Source organism: Cavia porcellus, unplaced genomic scaffold (genome assembly GCF_034190915.1).
Source record: "Cavia porcellus strain 051 isolate PalLab524CR breed Dunkin Hartley unplaced genomic scaffold, mCavPor4.1 scaffold_9, whole genome shotgun sequence".
NCBI classification, from domain to species: domain Eukaryota; kingdom Metazoa; phylum Chordata; class Mammalia; order Rodentia; family Caviidae; genus Cavia; species Cavia porcellus.
In genome coordinates this window covers 92,144,309-92,159,639 of record NW_026947492.1, presented here as the reverse complement: position 1 = coordinate 92,159,639, position 15,331 = coordinate 92,144,309, and the positions used below count along the sequence as shown (strand labels likewise).

At 37.5% G+C, this 15,331-nt stretch overlaps 1 protein-coding gene across 1 annotated transcript in view; it reads right to left on the bottom strand.

Moving 5' to 3' along the window:
* The window catches only part of LOC100715737 (mas-related G-protein coupled receptor member A-like), a 38,613-nt gene extending 23,562 nt beyond the window's left edge, over nucleotides 1-15,051 (bottom strand). The window contains exon 1 of the mRNA XM_013149777.3: nucleotides 14,948-15,051. Coding sequence (XP_013005231.2) covers nucleotides 14,948-15,045 — 98 coding nt within the window. The 5' untranslated portion in view covers nucleotides 15,046-15,051. The remainder of the gene's footprint in view (nucleotides 1-14,947) is intronic.
* Between the last annotated feature and the right edge of the window lie 280 nt (nucleotides 15,052-15,331).

Below are 15,331 nucleotides of genomic sequence, written 5' to 3'. Positions count from 1 at the left end.
CATGTGATTCTTATTTTTGGCTTTATTGATATGGTGGATTACATTTATTGATTTGCGTATGTTGAACCATCCTTGCATTCCTGGGATGAATCCCACCTGGTCATGGTGTATAATCTTCTTGATGATTTGCTGGATCCTATTTGCCAATATTTTATTGAGGATTTTTGCATCTGTGTTCATTAGGGAGATCGGTCTATAGTTCTCTTTTATAGTTGGGTCTTTCTCAGGTTTTGGTACTAGAGTAATATTTGCTTCCAGGAATGACGTAGGAAGGATTGCTTCCCTTTCAATTTCATTGAATAGTTTGAGGAGTGTCGGCATTAGGTCTTCTTTATATTTCTTGTAGAATTCTGCAGTGAATCCATCTGGGCCTGGGCTCTTCTTGGTGGGCAAGGACCCAATTACATTCTCAATTTCATTAGCAGAGATTGGGTTATTCAACAGTTTTATATCCTCTTGATCTAGCTTTGGTACTTCATATGCTTCTAAGAATCTGTCTATTTCTTCTGTGTTATCAAACTTTTGAGAGTAGAGGTTTTCGAAATAGGTGTTGATGATCTTCTGTATTTCTATTGGGTCTGTAGTGACTTCTCCTTTTTCATTTCTTATTGCATGAATTTGAGCTTTTTCTTCCCTTTTTTTAATAAGGTTGGCTAGGGGCTTATCGATTTTATTTATTCTTTCAAAGAACCAACTCTTTGATTCGTTGATTCTTTGGATTGTTTTCTTAGTCTCTATTGCATTGATTTCTGCTCTGATTCTTATAATTTCCTCTCTTCTTTTGGCTTTGGGCATGACTTGCTCTTCTTTTTCTAGCTGTTTGAGGTGTAGCATCAAGTTATTTACTTGTATTCGTTGTGTTTTCCTGATGTGGGAACTCAGTGCAATAAATTTTCCTCTCAGAACGGCTTTCATTGCATCCCACAGATTCCGGTAAGTTGTATCTGCATTTTCATTTTCTTTTAGGTATTGTTTAATTTCTTCTTTAATTTCTTCTGTGACCCACTGATTACTCAAGAGTGTGTTATTTAGTTTCCATGTGTTTGCGGAATTTTTGCAGTATCCTTTGTCATTAATTTCTAATTTCAGAGCGCTATGATCCGATAATATGCAAGGAATGATTTCAACTCTTTTGCATTTGCTTAAATATGTTCTGTGAGCTAATATATGGTCTATTTTAGAAAATGATCCATGTACTGCTGAGAAGAATGTGTATTCTGATGTTGTTGGGTGGAACATTCTGTATATGTCTATCAAACCCATTTGTTCACAGGTGTGATTCAGTTCTGTTATTTCTTTGCTCATTTTCTGTCTGGTTGATCTGTCCCTTGGTGTCAGTGGTGTATTAAGATCTCCTGTTACAATTGTGTTACTGATAATTTGAGTTTTCATTTCTGTTAATAATTGTTTTATATAACTGGGTGCTCTGGTTTGGTGTATATATATTTAAGATAGTTATCTCTTCCTCTTGGAGTTTTCCCCTTATGAGTATGTAGTGACCTTCTTTGTCCTTTATGGTCATTGTTGGTTTAAAGTTCACGTTGTCTGCAAACAGAATGGCTACTCCTGCCTTTTTTTTTGGATTCCTGCTGCATGAAGAATTGTTTTCCATCCTTTGACTTTCAGTCTGTGAGTATCTTTCTGGGTTAGATGGGTTTCCTGTAAACAGCATATGGTTGGATTTTGTTTCTTGATCCATTCTGCTAGTCTGTTTCTTTTGATTGGTGCATTGAGACCATTTACATTAATGGTTATTACTGTTAAATGCTGGTTAATTGTAGGAATGTTATCTCTCTGCTGTTGCATCTTTATCTTTCGGTTCTGTTTAATTATTTGCTTTGCTTAGTGGTTTTTTCCTTTGTGTATCTAAACTGTCTTTCAATATTTTTTGCAGGGTTGGTTTGGTGTTCATGAAGTTCTTCAGCTGTTCTTTGTCATGGAAGTATCGTATTGCACCATCTATTTTGAATGATAGTTTTGCAGGATATATCAGTCTTGGTTGGAAATCATTTTGCTTTAGGATCTGGAATACTTCACTCCATGCTCTTCTTGACTTTATCGTTTGTGCTGAGAAGTCTGCTGTGATTCTGATAGGTTTTCCTTTATAAGTGATTTGTCTTTTTTCTCTGACAGCTTTTAATAATCTATTCTTGTGTTGGATTTCTGGGATGGTGACTATTATATGTCTGGGTGTAGTTTTATTTTGGTTATGACTGTTTGGAGTTCTATATGCTTCACTGATCCTGATGTGAATTTCTGATCTCATGCTTGGGAAATTTTCAGCTATTACTTCTCTAAATATCCTCCTGACATCCTTCATGTTGTCACCCTCTCTTTCATTAATCCCTATCATTCTTATGTTATTCTTCTTTGCATCGTCTTGCAGTTGTTGAATTGTTGTTTCCTGGTTCCTTGTTATTTTCAAAAGATCTTTCCTTTCCTGTTCACTAGCTGCAATCCTGTCTTCAAGGTCTGAAATTCTATCTTCACTTTCATTAAGGCGGTTTTTACAACTTTCAGTGGAGTTTTTTATTTCCTGTATATCTCTGTGCATCTGCATTATGTATTCTGTTTGTTTCTTATATTGCTCGTCTAGGGATTCTATCTTTTTGTTTAGTTCCTCCAATTTTTTATCTGTGTTTTCTTTAGATATATTTAGAATCTCTTTCATTTCTTTTATCATTTCTTCTTTTATCTGGGAGATTATTTTGAGTTTGAATTTCTTTAAAGCTTCCTGGAGTTGCTTGTCAATTTCAGTGGCTATGGTGTCCGATATATGAGGTGGATGGGATATATTTTCTTCTATATACATCGCTCCTAGGGTTTCTTGAGATGGGCTGGAGGTTTGAGGTTGTAATTTGGTCTTTCGTTTTGTCATTTTCCTATATTTCTGTGTTTCAAGTGTTACTTGAAAGCTTCCTCAGGATCTGTTGAAAATCCCCTTCTATGTTTGGAGCTACTGGGACTCTGGCGCCGCGCTACTCCAAGCCATTAGGCCTACAGAACCAGTGGCCCTCCTCTGCCTGCTCAGAACTCCGCAGTTCCAGACAAGCTGGGCCTCAGGGACACTGTGCGCCCACCTGCCCCTTGGAAGCTCCACAGTTCTTCAATTGCAGCCGGGTTAGGGTACTCACCACAGGCCGCCGTGCTTCAGGAACCTGTGGACCCTCCCTGGTTGCAGAGATATCCACAGTCTTCCAGAAACGCAGAGAGGCCAGTGAGGGCACCCCAGATCTGCCCAGCTCCTCCTCTGCAGACCTGTGGCCAGGCGCGGCAGCTAAACAGGCTGGGCTAGGCTGGTAGTGTGGGCCAGCCCACCTATTGGGAGCTCAGCAGGTCTCCAAATGAAGCCGGGAATGGGGAGGCTGATGTGGAAGCCTTAAACCCACCTCTCTCCTTCACTGCACCTGGAAGCCTGAGGGAACTCCAGCAGTCTGGGCGCAGAAATCCAGAGTCCTCCAGACACGCAGAGAGGCCAGTGAGGGCACCCCAGATCTGCCCAGCTCCTCCTCTGCAGACCTATGGCCAGGCGCGGCTGCTAAACAGGCTGGGCTAGGCTGGTTGTGTGGGCCAACCCACCTATCGGGAGCTCAGCAGGTCTCCAAATGATGCCTGGAATGGGGAGGCTAATGTGGAAGCCTCAAACCCACCTCTCGCCTTCACTGCACCTGGAAGCCTGAGGGAACTCCAGCAGTCTGGGCGCAGAAATCCAGAGTCCTCCAGACACGCAGAGAGGCCAGTGAGGGCACCCCAGATCTGCCCAGCTCCTCCTCTGCAGTCTTTCTTTCTTTCTTTCTTTCTTTTTCACTTTAGTTTCTTCCTGGGTCAAGGAGATCCATTTCTTTCTTTCTGATCTTCTCCAGAATGCTATATTCCAGCATCTGGGCTGTTTTTCTCAGAGAGCCTTCTTACTTTGCTGCTTGTTGTTCTACAATCTTCCCAAAATTATTTTTCTATCATTTCATATATTTCTTTTGGTTTACGGCCCATTGTTGGAGCTTTTCTAGTTTCCTTTGGAGGTGTCTGAATTTCCAGAGTCTTTGTAAGCCTTGTTTTTTTTTTTTTTGGTGTTTGTACAACTGTGGATGCAGCCACTCTCCTCACTTTTTGACTTTTACTGGTGTGTTTTTTGGCAGAGATAGACCCTCGCTATGTAGTTTAGCCAATATCACAAGTGAATCAGCTGAAAATGACTCTGCAAAGGCATAGCATATTTTCTGTTTCTCTAGATGCTATTTGCTCTGATTTTGCATTGAATGGCTGACTAGGCTCTGCTACTTGGCAAGAATAATGACAAAGATGTGCAACTGAGCTAAGTTATTGGATGTGCATGCAGTGCCTCATATCTGGCTGAAACACTGTATTTCTTGGACAAAATGCATTAGAGTTTGAGTCCATTATTTGGCCCAGTTTGCAGGAGGAGCTTTAAGATTAAGTGAGTCAGGATGGAGGATTAAAATGGTGGGATAGAGACTGACAGTAAAATACACCTTTCAAAGACGTGAAATTGATATACTTGAAAAAAACAATAAAGAAAAAATGAAGATCTCTGTGAACTAGAAAGAAGCTGACAGGAAAACAAGAAATTACAGACAAGCTAGAGAAATGGAGCACAGTACAACATAAAGAACAAAGCAGTCTGGAATGCTGACTTCTGGCTTTCAGGGAGGGGGACCTGTCTCTGCTGACACAAGAGAAGCCCAGAGAGGGTTGGAAGTCTCAGGGAGAAATGACAGACCAGGACAGCAGTACTAAACTCAACAAAACCCCACACAGCTACTGTAAACTTCAAAAACAGTATGGGGTTTTACTCTGAAATGAATCTTTCCATATGGCAGGCTAGTGTTGGAGAAGAAATCCAGTGCAAGATTAACATATTTGAGAGTGTTAAATCAGGAGCCATTTTGGGAAGTAGTTAATTGTTTAAGACTGCAATACAGAATAGTTAAGGGTTTTTGTGTCATGCTGCTACACTGATTGGATGGAAAATGACCACCAGGGAACATCACAGAGAGGGTGAAAGTGAAGGTGAGGTTAAGGCCAAGAAAGTAAGAGAGGTTCTACATTCTTAGTTGAGAAGCCAGACCAGCACAGAGTGGCTTTCAGAAGAGGCTGGGTCTGAAAGGACTTCCATGAAGTCCAGTGGTCTGTCTTAATCCCCAACCATGCTTATATCCAGCACAAAACTCAGTGATCTGATTTGCTTTTCCCATCTACAATGTGAACAAGGATATGTCTCAGTTCTGGTGGTTGCCACAGCTAGGAGAATATGAAGAGAGAGGCCTCTAGAGTGGGAGTAGGGGTGGTTGGGGCAAAAACCACAAACCATTAAGCTATGCAGGGAAAGATATGACTCCAGTGCACACAAGGACATGGAAAGTGGAAGAATCTGCAGTAAATATATATATAGCCTTAGAGTGGATGTGATTGGCTGATCATGCACAATGAAAAAGATGAGGCATGATTCAGCATTCACACACATGAATTGAAGTACAGAAAAGAATGGACTTAGCAGTGAGTCATTATCTCTCCTTTGTATCTAGGTGGATTCCATTACTGCACATTCTGGAACCACTCCCTCAAAAACAAGGAGGGGTTTTTTTTTTTTGATGCATTTCTTTCATCACTTGCTTTTGAAATTTGGGTTTTTCATTTTCTTTTAGTTTGAGCTGTTTTTTCTTCTTTGTCTTATTTGCTCTGCTTTGTAACTTTAATCTAATTCTATTAATTTTTACTCACTCCTTAATAGGATCTTTTATCTTACTTTTCTTTTCTCCTTCTCATCTTCCTTTTCCTTATTTTTTCAAATTTTACTTCACTCACTTTCCTTTTCTCCACCCTTTCATCTTTATAGCATTCCTATCTTGATTAATCTGTATTTAAATTTTATTATTCTTTAGGTATACAGTTAATTTATGTGCTATTATTATTGAGTTTTTAAAATTGTCAGTGCTGATAGAGTTACATTTAGTAGATATCTACTGTATGTCAATATTTGGTTTGTCTTCATGTTTATAAATATGGATCTTGTTTTCTATGACTAAGGGTGGTTCTGTGGTAGCTTTTATTGATTCTTGTGGTATATTGAAATTCAGTTTGACTTTGACTCTATTATTGAGGATGATTTTGTTGCTTCTGCCAGGTGGCATATGTGTTGTTATTAATTGGTTTTCACTGCATGAAAATTCTGGTTTGTTTTTGTGTCATCAACAATACTGTATCTCATTTCCAGAGAAGTGGGTAATGGATTATTTCTACTGTGCACTGCTTTCTCAAATTTAAAGAGGTGGCTGGACCACGGGTCATGGGTCAGGCCTATTGTTGGGCACACACAGAGTGCATTATTGAAAAAGGAAACACTGGAGAGATTGCCATAACTAGCAACAAAGTGTTTCCATTGTAATGGATCAAAGAACATTAGCAAAACAAAGAAAAATAAAACTCAAAAAAAAAAAAAAAAAAAAACCTGAGAAGAGAAAGTAAGAAAGTGACACTAAAATCTTCTAACTTCTCTAGAGCTGATGAGTGAGGTATCAATGGGGGAGTGAATCAATAGCCAATCAGCTGAATTGTGTAAAATGTTAAAAGGAGAGAGAGAAAAAAACAGATAAATAAGGTTCTAAACAGATAACTGACCAAATAAAGAAAATGACCAGTCAGGTTACCAAACATACAAATGAAAAGCTAGCTGAGATAATACAACAAAACAAAACAAAACAAAACAAAACATGAATGATCAGTTTAGCAAAGAAGTACCAAAGGTACCAAAGAGAATTCCAGGAGACTAAAAATTTAAGTGAAAATATGAGATACTGAAATGACTAGTGTGAGAATAGAGTGTCAAAACTAGATAGCAAGGCTGATATGGGTGACTAAGTCCTCTAAGGTACCTTACAAATAATAGGAGCATGTGGAAAACAGAACCAACAGCTGCTAGATGATGCAAAGGAGACTAATCTAAGATTAATTGGAATTAGTGAAAAATCAGAAGACAGCACAAGTGGCATATTATTTATAGAAATATAGTAGAAAACTTTTCAAATGTGAGGAAGGAAATTAACATAGAGATAAAGGAAGCATATAGAACTCCAAATAGCCACAATCAGAAAATAATTTCTCCACAAGACATCATAGGCAAAATCTCAGAAGTTCAGCACAGAGACTGAATCTTAACAGCTGTTAGAGAAAATCAGAGTCACTTCTACAAGCAAAACCAGCAGACTTTTCAGTACAGACCTTGGAGTGATGTGTTGTAAGTCTTAAAAGAAAATAAATTTCAACTGAGATTGATATTGTACAAAACTTCCTTTCAAAAGTGATGGAGAATTGGGTGGTTTCCATGTCAAAGAGCACTTTAAGAATTCATGATCATGAAGTCAGCACTGCAAAAATTCACAAGGATGTACCCCAGAAAGAGGAAATGAAGCCAACACTGCTCAAAAGCTTAATGGAATAAACACACTAGGCAGTGTTTATAGTTAAACAGAAGGAGGAGGGAAGGAATAAGAAATAATGCAATGAGAAGAATAAATTAATACCTTTTAGTGATAATTCTCAACATGAATGCTCTCAATTTGTCAATCAGGAGATATAAATTGGCAAAATAAATCAAAAAAGAAAACTCAACAGTATACTGCATACAAGAAGCATAGTTAACCCAAAAAGAAACTCATAGGCTAAAAATGAGATGATGGACAATGAGATTCCTTGAAACAGGAGCCTGAAAATAAGTTGGAGGGACTATCTTGTTCTCAAAGTGTATGTAAAGTAAAAACTGATCAGGAGAGGCAAAAAGATCACTACAGAAGCAATTCAATAGGAAAGGATAAAATTTATAAACCTAATATGTATGCTCTGAAAATTGGCACACCCAACTTCTTAATCCAAACACTACTGGACATAAAAGGTTGAATAAAAATGTGTCCATTTATATTGAGAGACATCAATACCACACAGCCAAAAAGACAGGTCAAGCAGACAAAAAAGTCAACAAAGGAATGCCAGAGTTGAACCAAACCTTAAAACAAATGGATTTAATATACATTAGAGTGCACAACAATAACAGATGTAATTCTTTTTTTAAGAGCAGAAATATTTATTGAGAGAAAGAAAGCTTTTGTCTGAGAGAGAGACAAAAGGAGTCCCAAGTGGGTTGCCAAAAACTCTGTATAGCATGTACTATCCTATGAAGCATGTTTAAGTAAATGGATAGCATCAGTATTATCAGAGCCTAGTACAATGAAACTGGAAATCAATGGCAAAAGAAATCATGGCAATTAAACCATGCACTCTTGAATAATCAAAGAGGCACAGGAGAAATGAGGCAGTTCTTTGACTCAAAGGATAATGGCAGTACAACATACCAGAATGTATGGAGCATAATTAAAGCAGACCAAGGAGAAAAGTTTATAGTGAGAATACTCACATTGAAAGAATAGAGAAAGACACAATAATAACCTAATTGTGAATCTCAAGGTCTTAGAATAAGACAATAATCTCAATTCAACTCTAGTACAAAGAAGGAAGTGATAAAGATCAGGACAGAAATCAATGAAGCTTAGACAAGAGATTATAATGGTTCTATAAAAGTTCTATAAAAGTTTAAACAAAATAGACAAACCCTTAGCAAGTCTTAATAAAAAAGGGAAGGAAAAGGCCCACATTACTACAATAAGAAATGAAAAAGGTGAAATCACAACAGAGACTGCTGAAACTCAGATTACCAGCAATGACTTTGGAAACCTGTATTCCAGGAAATTATAGAATGGAGAAGATATGGATAGATTTTTATAGAAATATGAATTATGAAAATGGAACCAAGAAGATATAAAATCCTTGAATAATCCAATATCAGGTAAGGAAGTTGAAGTAGTATTAAAAATCTACTAATTAGAAAATCCCAGGACCTGATGGATTCACCAACAAATTTACAAGAACTTCAGGGAAGATCTAATGCCAATATTTCACTGGGTGTGGTGGCACATGTTTACAGTCCTGGCACTTGGGAGGCTGAGGAAGGAGGATTCTTGCAAGTTTGAGACCAACTTGGGATACAAAGTGAGTTCAAGCCCACCTGGAATTGCATAACAAGACTCTGTCTCAAAAAGAAAAAAATAATACCAATACTTCTCAAACTCTTTAATGAAATTGAAAGGCAAACAGTATTCCCAGAGTAATTCTTAGAAGCCAGCCTTACCCTGATTCAGAAATGAGATAAGGACACAACCAAAAAAGAGGATCACTCATCAATCACTTTAAAAATCTTGAAGAATATAGTATATTAGGACCTTATCTCAACTTGACAAAAGCCACTTATGGTAAATCTACTGCGAACATCATATTAAATGGGAAAAAATATAAAGCTTGCTCTCTATAGTTGGGAACAAGACAAGGACGTTCATTACCAGCACTGCTGTACAATGTAGTACTGGAAACAGCCAGAGTCATCAGGTAAGAGAAAGAAACAAAAAGGATACATATAGGAAAACAAGTCAAATAATCCTTATTTACAAACAACATGATTCATTACATAGAAGACCCCAAAAATCCATCAAAGACTCAGAATTCATAATGAATTTCAGGAGTGTAGCAGAACACCAAATCAATACACAAAAGGAATAGTGTTCCTGGGCACCAATAATGGGCCTAGGGAGAAAGAAATTCGGAAAACAATACCATTCAGAATAGTATCAAGAAAAGTTGAATACATAAGAATTAACCTAACCAAGAAGAGGAAAATTTCTACATTGAAAACTACAGTTCTCTGATGAAGGAGATCAAAGAGGAAACCTGAAAATGTAGTGAGGTTCTCTATTCCTTACTAGGTAGAACCAATATCGTCAATGTGGTCATACTTTTAAAACTGAATTACAGAGTTAATGCAATGCCAACAAACCATCAATTGCATTCCTCTCAGAACTAAAGAAAACAATCCTAACACTCATAATATACACAAAGAGACCCAGAATAGGAAAAACAATCCAGGGTAACAAAAGCAGAGTAGAAGGAATCACAATCCCAGACTTTAAATTATATTACAAAACTATGATAATAAAAACAACATCACACTGGCACAGAGACACACCTGTGGATCAGTGGAACAGAATAGTGGATTTAGGAAAAAGGTGCAGGCACAGAGCCTTGAAAAAAAGATGGCAGATAGATAACAACTGGCTACAGAGGCTCCCTGAGATAGTCAACTTAGAATTCAACATAATACAGAGTGGGGAGCCCCAAACAGAGGGAGATGAATTCTCTCATCCCAAGAAGAAATTAAGGTGAGAAGAACCAATGAAACATACAGTCCGGGTGCTATTATTGGAACAGCTAAAGGTTCAGTGTTCCCGCTGCAGCAGGCGACTTGCCAACCATCTGACGTCCCACTGAGACTTGCCAAGCTGTCTGAGGTCCCGCCGCTTCGACTCACTGGAGGCCCAGTTACATTGCGTTCAGGGGTTGGCGAGTCGAACTGAGAGCTGAGTTGGCAGGGTGCCTACATCGACCTGTGGTGAGTGATGGGAGTGGAGCCATTCCATAGAAAGGGGGACTCTGGCGGATGACATTCTGAGACAGGGAAGGACTGGCAATTACAAGGGGCAGCAGTGACTTCAGTCAGTTGTTCCCTTCCCAAACAGGAATGGTGGAGTGAGCTAGGCCTGGGTCAAGTGACCTGGCTGAGTCCCAATAGGTTATCTGAAATCAAGTCTCTACAGTGGTGCACACTAACCACACTAACCCAGTGAAGCCTCAGAAGCTTGACTGACTCAGAGGGGAGGTGGTGCAAAGCAATACAGTGCAGGCCACAGCAGCTTGACTGATCCACAGGGGAGGGGCCAGCATATGCTGTCCCTGTCTGCAGCTCACTAGCACACAGCAGTAAGAAGGATCATCAAGCCAGCGTGCTTCAGAAGAATAGTAACCAACAAAGAAACTGGAGCCTCCTGGAAGAAGCAAAAAAGATGGGAAGAGGAAGCAAAACAAAAAGTACCAGGTCCCAATCCTGAGAACACTGACCCAGGACAGGTAAATACAAAGGAGCATGAGAACAGCAAACACGCAATATCAGACACGGTGCCAGCAGACATAAAGAGATATATTCGAGACCTCATAGACGAGTTCAAAAGTGAAATATTTAGCCAAATAAAGCAAGATATAAGAAGATTAATAAAAGAGATGCTAAGCACCCCTCAAACAGACACAGATGGAAGAAGGGAGGAACTCAAAGGAGAGAATCATTTGATGAAGAATATAAAAATATATAGAATACATGAAGCAGATTCAAAGAGATTACCAGGAAATTAAAAACTCTATGGAAAGATGGCAAATCAGCTTAAAAGAAACTAAGGGTAGATTATCCAAACTGGAGGACAATTTTGCAAAATGGGGTTATGAAAGGGAAAATTTTTAAAAAACAACAAGGAAACAAGCAGTAATAATACAAAGGCTAGAAGATGACAAGAGGATCTATAACTTGAGAACAAAGAATGTGAATGAAGAAGCAGGGGTACAAACAAAGGAACTGCAAAGGCTATTCACAGAAATAATTAAGGAAAACTTCCCAAACTTAAGAAAAGGAAATGATATTTAGATGTATGAGGCATACAGAACTCCAGTCACCTACAACTAAAACACATCTACACTCAGGCATATAATAATCAAGATCTCAGAAATTCAGTATAAGAACAGAATATTAAAAGCTGTTAGAGACAAGAAACAGATAACCTATAAAGGAAGACCCATCAAAAAATGGCAGACTTCTCGACACAACCAATCAAGTCAAGAAGAGCCTGGAGCCAAATATTACAACTCCTGAAAGAAAATAACATCCATCCCAGATTGATATATCCTGCTAAAGTGTCTCTAGAAATTAATGGAGAAACAAGATGTTTCCAAGACAAAAAGGAATTTGGGAAATTTGCAACCACCAATCCAAGTCTACAGAGAATACTGCAGGGCATTCTAGAGAGAGAGAGAAAAGTACTAGGATTCCAGGAACAGTGGCAGAGAAGCCTCAATGAATGGGGCAGAAAACAGAATGAAGAAGATAAGCAGACAACTGATGGCAAGAGAAGAGCATAACAGAAATGAGGCAGAGAAGATTTTATTTAAAACTGATATGATTGATAGTATCAAGTCTGAGAGTATAGACAACTACACTGAAGATGACAAGACTCTACGATACAAATTGTGGTTTGATAACTGCCAATTTTTGAAGTTCTATACTATATACAAAGTTGTGTTTTTATTAATACTGTTGTGTACTGATATATACAATTATACTATGTCTGATGATATAGCCAATTCTATTGGAAATAACAAGAGACAACACAGGAACCATGGTAGAACTCTTTGTACAACGGTCTTACATGTTTTTTTCATATCATGTGTTTATAGGAGTATGTTTTGTTTTGTCTTGCTTTGTTTTGTTTCTCCCTCTAATATAGAAAGAATAGAAATACATGTTAAGACTCATATATGTGTATAGTCTATAAACAGTTTATGAGAACAGATCTTATGACACATGATGAAATGAACAGATACTCAAAAGAAAAAGAGACACTAAAATACTCAGTGTTGATCCTGGAGTGTCATAATGTGAAACCTAGCAATAGTATTATTCTTTGTTCAGAGTGATATTAGCCTGCTTGGGTGTATTCAATGTCAACATAATTGAAGATATTGATAAATGCATGTATATTTAAGTGTTTAGGATTGATAACCATAGTTCTAAGTTTTTGTTGGATAGTTGAACAGAACTGGTTGCAAACTCACTGTTTGAATCCCCACTTTATATGCTCCACTTCAGTATCTTGGATAACTATTTGTAAGAAGACAATCTGTAATCATCAACTAGTGATTTCTTACTGTTTATTTTTTTCTTTGAAATTATGTGTTATTTCTGTTTGCTGTTTTTTTAAAATTCTTTCTTTAAATTAAATTAAAAAAAACAGACACTACCGTACCCAATGCTAATCATGGAGTGTCATGATGTGAAATCCAGCAATACTATTATTCTTTGTTTAGAATGATTTTAACTTGCTTTATTTTGTTTAATCTAAATGTAAATGTAGGTATGGATAACTGCATGTATGTTTAAATGTATTGACATACCATGTTACTAAGTTTGGGATTGACAACCATGTTACTAAGTTTTTGTTGGACAGTTGAACAGAATTGTTTGCAGTCTCTCTGATGGAATTCCCACTTTACATGTTCCATTTTTGTATCTTGAACAACTCTTTGTAAAATGACAGTATGTAAACATCGACTAGTGATTTCTTACTGTTTATTTTTTTCTCTGAACATATATATTACTTCTACCTATTTTAAGTTTGGTTTAGTCTTTCTTTAAATGAAACTAAAAAAAAAATTGCAGGCACACTCAGCTACCCGATCTTTGACAAGAACTTGCAGTGTAGGAAAGATTAACAAATAGTGCTAGGAAACCTGGTTATCCACATGCAGAAATTTGAATGCCGACCCCTATCTTTCCCCATGTATTCAATTAAAATCAAAATGGACCAATGATTTACTTATTAAAACAGTAACACTTAATCATCTGAAGATGAAATAGATAAAACTCTTAAAGACATAGTCATAACCAAGGCTTTACAAAACCTGAACTGCACAAGAAATAATACCAAGAATCAACAAGAGGGATCATCTGAATTTACAATGGTTCTACATAACATAGGAAAGAACCAACCAAATGAAAAGATCATCTATGGAATGTGAAAAATATTTGCATCTATTCTTAGTACAAAGTACTAATATGTAGATATAAAGATTTGAAAAATACTAGACTGTCCAAATAAGAGATCCAGTAAAATATCTGAAGTGAAATAAATGGGCATTTCTCAGAAGTGAAATGGCCAATCATTATACAAAAAATTCAACATCTCAGGCCATTAGAGAAAAGCAAAGGTAACAACTCTGAGCTTCTGTCTCATGCTGATGAGAATGACTTATACTAAAGTAATAAAATAATAACAAATCCTGATAAAGCAGGGGAGAAAAAGGAACCCTTTACACTACTGATGTGAATATAAATTTGTACAATCACTATTGAAATCAGTATAGAGACTATTCAAAAAACTAAAGCTAGAAATTCCATTCAACCTAGATCTTTCCCTTTTAGCCTTTTATCTTTCTGAAAGAATTAGAGACCTGTTAGAGTGTTACATACATACAGGTTTACAGCAGCTGTACTAATAATAGCTAAATCTTGAATGTGGCCTCTATCTCCATCATCAGATGAATGGATAAAGAAAATGTGGTTTTTATACACAATGGAGACTACTCTGCCACAAAGGATACACTTGAATCATTTGTCAGAAAATTGATGCATCTTGAGACTATAATGTTTAGGGCTGGAGATTTAGCTCAGTGGTGTAAGTGCCCATCTGGCAAGCAGAAGGTTGTTAGTTCAATCCCCAGTATAAAAAAACCTGCAGAGACCATAACATTAAATGAAATAAGTCATACACACAAACTTATATGTTTTACGGTCTGTTTCATACAAGAAATACAAAGGATAAATAAAAGGCAAAATAAAAGATATATAACAGGAAACAGAAAGGTAAATCTTTTTCAATCAACCAAGAGATTGATTAAGGTGGGTGGGAGAGGAAGGAAAGGAAATGAAAAATAATTAATATGTGTTAGGTATGTGTACCTGCTACTCATGATGAATGTAATCTTTATGTATTGCAAACATGTTAAAAAATGGATGGATCCTGATTGTCAGTCTTGGTTATAAGCTCTAAATCCCACATTGTTAAGCTTGCCAGCCTAAAGTTACAAACAGCATCTTCAAGTCTGTTGTTTTATTTCATAGCTCCTAAGATTCTCTGAGCACAGCACTTCACCGCAGTGTGGGGTTAAGTGTGTATGGACTGAGTAGAAGGACAACAGTAGTTCTGAGGATAAGTTTTGGATAAAATCTTACCTTTTCTTTATTCTTCTTGCTGGATATGGAAAGCCAGGCGGTGTTGAAGGAAGAAACTCCTGGGATTGAAAGTGGTAAAGGACGTGTACCTCTGTCATGGAGAATTGCTTTCAGCAGCTGTAAGAAAGTTTTTCATGTACATGAGCCTTATCAAGATGCTGGACAGCCCTGTGGTTTTCTGTGCTAGCCAATGAGAGTGTGCAGTCTATTAAGTCATGTTCCTCATGAAATGTTTCTCATTTGGTTGATGCTACTCCTATCCCTCAGCCTCTGTCCATCCCCACCTCATCTTGGCATTTTTTTCTCTGTGTGACTGCTATTCTGGGGCTTCTTGCTGACCTTTAATGCCAAGAAATGTGAGCTGTGCTGGGAAATTTTCTAAGA